This window comes from Panthera tigris, chromosome E2 (genome assembly GCF_018350195.1).
Source record: "Panthera tigris isolate Pti1 chromosome E2, P.tigris_Pti1_mat1.1, whole genome shotgun sequence".
Taxonomy (NCBI): Eukaryota; Metazoa; Chordata; class Mammalia; order Carnivora; family Felidae; genus Panthera; species Panthera tigris.
Window position 1 is genome coordinate 34,664,139 of NC_056674.1, and position 8,960 is coordinate 34,673,098.

At 59.3% G+C, this 8,960-nt stretch overlaps 1 protein-coding gene across 2 annotated transcripts; it reads right to left on the reverse strand.

Annotated features, from left to right (window-relative positions):
• Positions 1-203: 203 nt before the first annotated feature.
• On the reverse strand, positions 204-8,514 carry ZNF319 (zinc finger protein 319). Of its 2 annotated transcripts, XM_042968318.1 has the most exons (3): positions 8,215-8,514; positions 7,295-7,414; positions 204-6,188 (listed from the first exon to the last, which is right to left on the reverse strand). In XM_042968318.1, the coding sequence occupies exon 3, from the start codon at positions 5,934-5,936 to the stop codon at positions 4,179-4,181; it is 1,758 nt and encodes a 585-aa protein (XP_042824252.1). In that variant the 5' UTR covers positions 5,937-6,188; positions 7,295-7,414; positions 8,215-8,514; the 3' UTR covers positions 204-4,178. The 2 variants fall into 2 exon arrangements, with proteins under 2 accessions (XP_042824252.1, XP_042824251.1); XM_042968317.1 differs by lacking the exon at positions 7,295-7,414.
• Between the last annotated feature and the right edge of the window lie 446 nt (positions 8,515-8,960).

The window sequence follows — 8,960 nt, forward strand, 5'->3', positions numbered from 1 at the left end:
ATGAGGAAAATGAGGCTTGAGAAGTCCCACCACCTGCCCAATGCTTTGTTGCTGCTGAGTGGCAGAGAGGGACTCTAGCCAGGTCTGACTGTGGTGCTCTTCACCACAACACCACACCACTGCCACCATGGCTTGCGAGCACAGGCTCCACCCCCAGAGAGCAGGGTCCTCCCCGCCCCCCCCCCCCAACCCCCGTGCAGGGCCAAGCCCACAGCCAGCCGCACAGTGAGAGAGTGACAAAGCTATTGGGATGACAGGCTTCCTACGAAAGTCATCTTTGAGGGCCCAGCCTGCCCTGGCAATGACTTCTAGGACCTGGGAGAATGCCATCACCCCTGCCCCACCCCACCAGTGCAGCACATCTGTCCCCAGGAGGGGGTGGGGGGTGGGGTGGTACTAATTCCAAAACGGGGGGTTTATGTCGGCCTCTCCCTCTTGTTCCTCTCAGCTCTGTCATCCAGGTGTCACCTCTCACCCCAAGCAACCACCCTCTTCCTATCCTGTCAGTGGTTGGGGCAAAGGGAATGACTGCCCAGAGACTAAAGGAGGTAGTGTTAGCTTACACCCCTAGTCACAATGTCTGGAGTGCCCTCCCGAAAACGGTATGCTCTACAAGAGGGAGGCTCACATCAGCTGTGGGACACAGGAGGCTGTGGGGCTCCTGGGCAAGTAGGTGGGAGGTGCGGTCAGCTGCAGTGGGCAGTTGCTTACGCCAGTCTATCCTGTCTCTGTCACTTATGACTGAAGCCAGACTGAGGCAGCAGGACAGCAGGCTGGAGGCCAGGAGAGGCAGGCAGAGGAAAAGAGGACACGGGTTGATTCTATCACCTTCCCAGAATCAGAGTGTCAGATCTCCAAGGACCCTCAGAGATCAGAGTCAAGACCTCTGTTTCAGATGGGGATTTGGGGCCCCAGGAGGGGCAGTCAACAAACGCCTGGGGTCACTTTTTATCAAAAGACTAGGACTTGAACCTGGACATACATCCAGGCTCCCGAGCTCCATTCAATGCCCTGGTTTTGACACAGGGTGTCACCACAGCCCTGAGGCTGAGGGCCAGGTGGGAGCCTTAGGAGACCTGCTGTTTTGTGTGAAGAGATGGAGGTGGGGACAGAAGGAGAGAACGTCATCATAGGCCCCACATGAGCTCAGCTATAGCCAGCCAGGTTTCCTCCTGCCCCAAGGCACATGAAGACCACTCCATTCAGGAAGGGCAACCTGAAGCTATTAAGCACCAAACACATGCCAGTGCTTTCCAGGAGTCTCTGCAACGTGGGTGGGTTTTGCCTAAGGTCACTCAGCTAGAAAGGACACCAGGCTTCAAACCTGGCACAGAGACAAGGGGCCTGGGTGTCCTCTCGCTGACAGGTGGACACCTGCAGGAAGGGCCACATGGCTCCTCAAGGGAGGTCCTCCCATGGGCACACAAAGAGGGGACAAGGGGAGTGTTAGTTGTGGGTCACATCTGAGGTTCTTCTTGGCCTTTCTACTAAGACTTCTACACACAGTTTTGAGCCCCCTGTGGCACGGGCAGCTCCTTGTCCTCTTGACTTTGTGCCCTCACCACCCCCACCTCCAGGGCAGGGTGTTTGGCCACCCAGCTAGCCACCCTCCACCGGCTCTCAGATGCCCAGACCTGGGCAGGCTTTCTCCCTCTCTCCCTTCTACCCCTGCCCTTGAGAAATGGAAGGAGCCAAGTCACAGCTGGCCCACTGGGACACTGGGGCAGGGGAACAGAAGAAAGGTGGGTTGGAAGGCCGAGAGGGGACATGGACATGCAGATGGCCATGTGACAGGGTGAGTACAAGTAGGGTGAGAGCAGGCAACCCTCTGGGGCAGGGCATCTGCCTGGGGCCACTGCTGCCCCAGGCAAGCCCTGGTTCTCCCCTGGGGCTGAGCAAGCGCTCATGCTTCTGAGGCCAGGTTCCTGGCTTCTGACCATCCACAAGCTGCCCGTCCCTCACAGCCCAGCTCCCTTTGCAGGAGCTGCAGTTAGACCCCTGGGGAGGCCAAGAGGCTGCAGACCTATTCCCTGGGGCCCTGGTGAGCACCTTCATGGCTTGCCCACCAGGGCCTCCACACGTGAGGCCCTTTAATTCTCACAGCAACTGAGCAAGGCAAGGGTTACCTCCCTATTTTGCAGATGCAGCAACTGAGTCCCAAAGAGGTGTAGTGACTTGCCCAAAGCTGTGTGACCAGAGCATTCAAAACTTGGGATTCAAACCCAGCCTTATGTCACAGCCCCAAGCCTACCACCCAGGCCTGCACACCTCTCTCTCCCTCTCCATGCCCCATCATCCCCCAATGGAAGAATGACCAGAATAAGCAGTGCTTTGGTCTGTGATGGTCAATGTCTTTACTTCTAAAGCATACATTGGACTCACTATATATTAACATCAAAAGGGGCTATCTAAAATGGAGTCATTCTTTTTAAAAATCCAAATTTTCACATTTTAATAGAAGATCCAAAATGACATGAAATTAAACTATACAATGTTATGAACAGTATAACAACTGCTTTTAGAAAGCAAAAGGAAAGGGGGGAAAATGAGCAGTTGGGCCTATGGTCGGCCTGGGTTCCATGTCTTTTGAGGCATTGTGACGGAGAGCCAGCACCGAGGGGAAGGACCAGCCCCTCTCCGCAGGCACAGGAAGGGAGCCCAGTCTCATAGAAGAGGCAGATGTGGGCTCTTCAGCCTTCTCAAGGTGACAGTGAGACAAGGGGGCCTCTCTGCTCCTCTGGGCCCTTGGCGCAAGCACTGATTAAAGTCTTTCAAGACCCACACCCAAGGAGGAAGGCTGGTAGAGCACAGGGGCACAGCCGGGTTCAAAAGAATCATTTTGATAATAAAAGTCCTCTGGGCTTCCCAAGGAGGGGAGGAGATCGCTGGCCAGCGATCTCAGTCGACTCCAGCCACCTACTGGTTCCCTTAACCCTCTTCCCCAGCCTGCTCCCTATTGCCCCAGACACCCTTGACTCCATGAGCCCTGGTGGTCAGCCAGAGACCTAGAGGGACCCCAGGAGGGAATGCTCTGGCCTTGGAAGTCACTGGATGTTGTCCAGGGCATCTTGGCAGTGCAAGACCCCTGGGGTCCAGGCCAACAGCCAGACTGATGGGGAGGGTGCCCACGGGCTGGGAGAGCACTGTGGGATCAGAGTCCTTTCACCTCCCCCACCCTCGGTGCCCAGGCCTGGTCTTGGCCCAGAAGCAGAGCAAAGGCAAGCTGATTGGGGCCATGCCCTTGACACTTTGGTTCACACCTTCAAGGGGGAGGACACTTGTCTGCATCCACTGGTAAGATCATGCACTTGGCCCTGCTTCCTCCCAGGCACCAAGGTGGTCTAACGATCCCCTTCTTTCACATCAGCGGTCCTGTCTGGCCGAGAACACATTCCCCAGAGCTTGGAACTATGCTGCAAAGGTAGGAAGGGGCACTTCTCGAACAGCAGGATTAGCCCTCAGCACAAAAGCTGCCTTTCCTCCTTTCCCTGTGGATGGCACTGTCCCTGGCTGAATGTGTCACAGGAGAACTTCTCTGCCTCCTCCCTTTGGGCTGGGCCAGTTCTCTCCAGGCATACCCAGCTCACAGACGTGCAGCCCTCCTGTTATGTCTCACGATCAGAAACCAGAAGGGCACATCACCCCTAGCTGGAGCAGACCGACAGGCCTGTGGCTCACCTCCTGGTCCCCAGGACCATATCACAAAGCTGGCCTTCTCCCTCAAACAGCAACTTGAAGGAGGATGCCCTACATCCAACCCACCTATGGGGTCTGGCCCTTCTCCCAGGCCCTACGATGGCCATCCTCCTTCCTAGAAACTATCTGGTTTCTAATTAGGCTGAAAAGTTTGGGAAGGTTGGGCTGGCACCAATCCCTCCGCAGGGTAGAGACAGGCCACTTGATTTCCAGCCTGGTTCCAGGCCGCCAGAGACAAGAGAGGCCGATGGCTCTCAAGAAAAGGAATCTTGTAATGGGAAAGAGGTTTGTGGGATCAGGACCAGCCCCAGCAATCTGGCTCCCCCACTTCCAGGTCCCCACTCCCCCACCCCCACCCCCTGGCTGCCCAGTGCCATCTGTCCTCAGGGTCACTCAAGGCCCAGGGCCTCAGACCACGGGCCAGGTAGAGGGCTCAATGCGAGGAGTCTGGGCGGGGACAGGATGGGGGCCAAGGCGCGCACTCAGGGCAGGCAGGCGGCTACCTGGTAGGCGCCCTCCGCGGCCGCAGCCGCCGCGCTGTGCTGAGCGCTGTGCTCCTGCAGTAGGGCCACGTCCAGGAAGCGCTCGCCGCACCACACACACTTGAACTGCTGCTCGCGGGCGTGCACACCCTGGTGCTTGTTGAGATGCTCCCGCTGCTTGAAGGCCTTATCACAATTGGGGCACTTGTAGGGCTTCTCTCCCGTGTGCACCCGCCGGTGCCGCTGCAGGTCTGACGCGTACTTGAAGCGCTTCTCGCAGTCCGGGCACTTGAGTGGCTTCTCGCGGGCTGGGTCGCAGCGGTGCTGCACGAACTCCGAGGATGAGAAGAAGCGGCGCTCGCACAGAGTGCAGCGCAGAGGCTTCTCGGCTGCCGAGCAGTGGGCCAGCTGGTGCTTCTGCAGGGCCGACGCCCGCTTATAAGCCTTGTTGCACACGGGGCACTTGAAGGGCCGCTCGGCCGCGCCCGGCAGGCACTTGTGCCGCAGCAGCTCGGCCGACTGGTCGAAGCCCTTCTGGCACACGGGGCACTTGAAGAGGGTCTCGAGGGTGTGCACGTGCTGGTGGTAGAGCAGGTGGCTGGGCTGCCCGAAGCCCTTCTCGCACAGGCCGCACTTGAAGGGCTCCTCGGTCTTGTGTGTGCGCCGGTGCCGCATGAGCGCGTACTGCTGCTTGAAGCCCATCGGGCACAGATCGCACTTGAAGGGACGCTCCGCGCTGTGCGTGCGCTCGTGCTGCCGCAGGTCCGACGGCCGCTTGAAGGCCTTCTGGCACTCGCCACAGCGGAAGGGCCGCTCCCCGCTCGGCGTGCACGGGTGCTGCAGCAGCTCGGAGGACTCCTTGAAGTGCAGCTCGCACACGTTGCAGCGGAACAGGTGGTGCTCGCCCGAGTGCGCGTACATGTGGCGCACCAGGTGGGAGCGGTGCTTGAAGGTCTTCTCGCACACCGCGCACTTGTAGGGCCGCTCGGAGCTGTGCGTGCGCTTGTGGTGCACCAGGTGGGACGACTGGCTGAAGCTCTTGTCGCACAGCGTGCACTTGTACGGCTTCTCGCCCGTGTGGATTCGCTCGTGCCGCGACAGCTCCGACAGGTGCTTGAAGGGCTTCTGGCAGATGGAGCAGCTGTAGGGCTTGTCGGCCTGTTCGGCGGGAGCCACGGTGGGCGGCGCGGCTGCCGGGGGCAGCGCGGACGCAGCGGTGGCTGCGGGCTCAGCGGCCTCGGCGGGCTTGTAGGTCTTCTCGCAGATGGAACATTTCACGAGGCCACCGGTGCCGCTGTGTGCGCTGTGGTGCTGTGCCAGCGAGGTGAGCAGCGAGAAGCCCATCTTGCAGACGCCACAGACAAAAGGCTTCTGTTCGGCCTGCACGCACTGATGTTCCAGCAGGTCGGTAGCCTGATGGAAAATCTTGAGGCACTGCGTGCACTGAAACGAGCGGTCGTGGCCCGCCAGGCACTGGTGCTCATGCGGGCTGGACAGGTGTGCCAGGTCGTGACCGCACACACCGCACTTGGGGCCCGGCTCACCGGCTGCCTGCAGGGGCGCGTGCTGCGGGGGCTGGAGGCCCGGGTCGGGCTGCAGGAGGATGCCATAGACAGCACAGCCCAGGGGGTTCTCAGCTGAGCCTGGGGGCAGCGCGTGCTCAGCCAGGGCCGGCGGCGGTTCTGCATGGTGCTGAGGCTGTGGTGGCTGAGGCTGCTGTGGCTGCGTCTGTGGTGGCTGCTGCCAGCTTTCCGACATGCTTGGGAGGATGAAACAGGGTTTGGAGAGTAATGGCTTCAGTTTCCCACTTAAGGTGATCCAACCCAGACAGAAGCTGCCTGGGATCAGGTATGGACAAAAACCTCAGACAAGGCACGGAAGAGGGACTGGTCAGACCGCCCAAGTCATTAACCAAGATAGATTACAAGGCTCTGCCTGCAGAACAGGGGGCTCTTCGAGGCAGGATGCCAGCAATGCCAGAAAGGCTCTGCCCTTCCCCGATGATTGGTTCTGTAGAGAAGAGAAAAATCGTGAGCTCAAGGCAGAGATACACAGCTGGTCCCTGGGCCCTCTCCCTGTTCTGCCTGCACTTGCCACACCATTGCCACATCAGGGAAGGGATAGAGGTTCAGGGCTGGAAGATGTGCTCTCTTCACACAAGTCCACAGAAGTCTGCTGGCAGCTCAGCTCCTCCAGCAGAGAGCCTCCCAGCTCCCCAGCCTATGACCAGCCCTCTTCAGTCAGCTGTCTCACAGATAAGGGGCTGGGATGATCTTCCCATAATACAAGAAGTCATAAATTCTGCTCATGCTCCAAAGGAAGAGGGAGGGGAAGACTGACCCGTTAAGCCAAAATGATTTTAGCAGCATAACTTTTTCTTTTTTTCTTCTTTCTTTTTTTTTTTCTTTTTTTTTTTTGCAAATAGATTCTTACTTGGAAGCCCAATATATTAGATAAAAGCAGAGACGCACTGGTGCAGGACTCCCTGAGGCCTTCCAGCTCCTGAGAGCCCTCAATCTCAACCCAGGACATTGGTGCTCAGGATAATAGCCTGCCGGAACAGAGAACCAGGCCTCCCAGATCTCAGGGCCCAACAGCAAACAGCCTCACAGTCACTATTTAAAACAGCTACAGGAACCGAAGAGCATCTCAAAAACCTTCTTTTGTGAGGGACTGAACCACATCCCTCTCAAGTATTCCCCAGGCCCTCTATCCTGACGATATGCCTGTTCTTTCTCCATACAACAGTCTGGTTGGCCTGGCAGAGACCTTAGCCACTGTAAGATGGGGGGTAGATGATAGGGCTGTAGACCCACCCAACCTGGAGGTCTCCACAGCAGAACATGCCCCCACTCTAGTTATCTGCCTGAGCACCAAAAAACTCCTGAATCCTCTGAATCTGAGGAAGGCCTAGAGGAAAAGGTAAGCAATTAAAAGTTTGCCTCTACAATGTGGGAAGTAGCATGCTAACCACAGAGCATTTCTCCTCTCTCCAGGACAACCTGGAAAAGGCAACCTTTCCAGAGACAGCCCTGTTCCCTTGCTCCAAGTCCATAACATTTTGGGTTATCAATGGAAGGTAAAGACCACCCAGCCCAGGCAAATCTCTAACTCACCACTTTGTGGCAGCATAAGGTAACAACAGTGAGAGGGAAGAACTTTTAGAATTACAGGCATCCCACTTTCAGGTTTCCAGCTCCTCTGCCTCAAACATCAAAAAGTTTCTAAGTTTTCTCCTGAGGGAAAGAGTAGAAAAAAAAAAAAAAAAAAAAAAAGGTGGGGAGGAATGCCTTCACAGGCCAGCCCTGCTTCTAACTGTTCTGCCAAAGAAACATAAGAATCGGGGGAAAAACTGTCATCCACAGCATCTTCCGGGAAGGAAAGAAGGAAAGGAGTCGCTGCTCCGGGTCGAAGCAGCAGGTTGCATGAGCAAGCAGGTAGGAAGCCTCCCCCAGGAAAGTGGGGAGTGGGACTACTTTGAGCGCAGTCTAGGTCCGGATGCGCCAACCCAGATGATTTTTTTTTTTTTTTCCGTTATGAATGGCTGCCAGAACCAGGATCCCCGGTCCTGGGCCCCCAGCTGCACTGCCCACCCCTGCCCTTTCCAGGAAGGTACAGCGCGGAGGCCTGATAATTCCGCAGAGAGACGAGTGTAAAGGAGGCAAAGGGAGGCCCCCACCTGCGTCCCAAGCCAGCCCTTCCTCCTCCCTGGGAAACCGAATGAAAGGCGATCACCTCCCCACCGCGGGCACTGCTACCCGCCCAGCTGGGCTGCCTCCTGTCAGCCCTCACCGAGAATGGCCAGGCCGCTACGGCCAGAGCGCCGGCCCCGAGGGCGATTGAGCCCGAGGAAGGCCCCAGGGCCGCAGACTGGGCCCGGTTAGTAGCAACGCGCCCAGAGGCCCAGGAGGCCGCCGGGTCGGGCCGGAGGTGGGGGGGAAGTGGGGGGGGGGGGGCGGGCGGACTGGCTGGGAAAGGGGTGCGGCGGGCACGGGAGTAGCCCCCAGACGCAGCCCCAGGCGCCCCGGCTGCTCACCTGCTCCAGGCCGCCCGCGGGGTCAGGCGCGGGGCGAGTGGCGTCCGGCTGCTCTCTCGGCTGCCCCTTTATTCCGGCTCCAGCGGCGGCGGCGCGGCCTACGCGCACTGCCAATCCCCGGCCTCGAGTAGCGGCGGCGGCGGCCGGCCCGGGGGCGGGGAACCAGCTAGCGGTGGCCGGGACCGAGGAAGCGACGTGCGTGGCCGAGATAGCGGGGCCAGGGCGGAGGAGCGCCGGGAGGGCGGGCGGACGGACCGACGGCCTTGCAGAGACCGGCGGACAGGCGGGCGGCGCGGGGGCCAGGGAGGCGGGGCCGGGGGAGGAGCGGCAGCCGGGGCGGCGGCGGCTGCGGGAGGAGCGGGCGGCGCGGAGCGAGGCCGCCCCCTGCTGGGGACCCCGCGGCCAGGCTGGGTCGGACAGTCAGGCGTGCGAGGTGGCTCTCCAGTTACCCGGTCGGCACTCCTCAGCCGACCCAGGGAGGGCGCTCTCTTCCGACCAACCTGTTTGGCCTCAGGGGAAGGAGGCTCCAGCGGCCCGACCGGGGGCCCGACGCCACCACCTGAGAAGAGAGGCCTCCTAGACCCTCTGATCTTCTGGAACTGACCCGCCACTGACTGCTCAGCTTGCTCTTAGGGGACGGGTCCCTGGAGCTCGGCCTTTGGACCCGCTTGAGGAGGGCGCTCCCGGACCTCTGATCCCATCTCCGTTGGATCTAGGGCACTGACCGCTGACCCAGGGGCCGTCCG

Coding starts and splice junctions, on each gene's coding strand:
- ZNF319 (XM_042968317.1), bottom strand. CDS start 5,936: ATGTCGGAAAGCTGGCAGCAGCCACCACAGACGCAGCCACAGCAGCCT.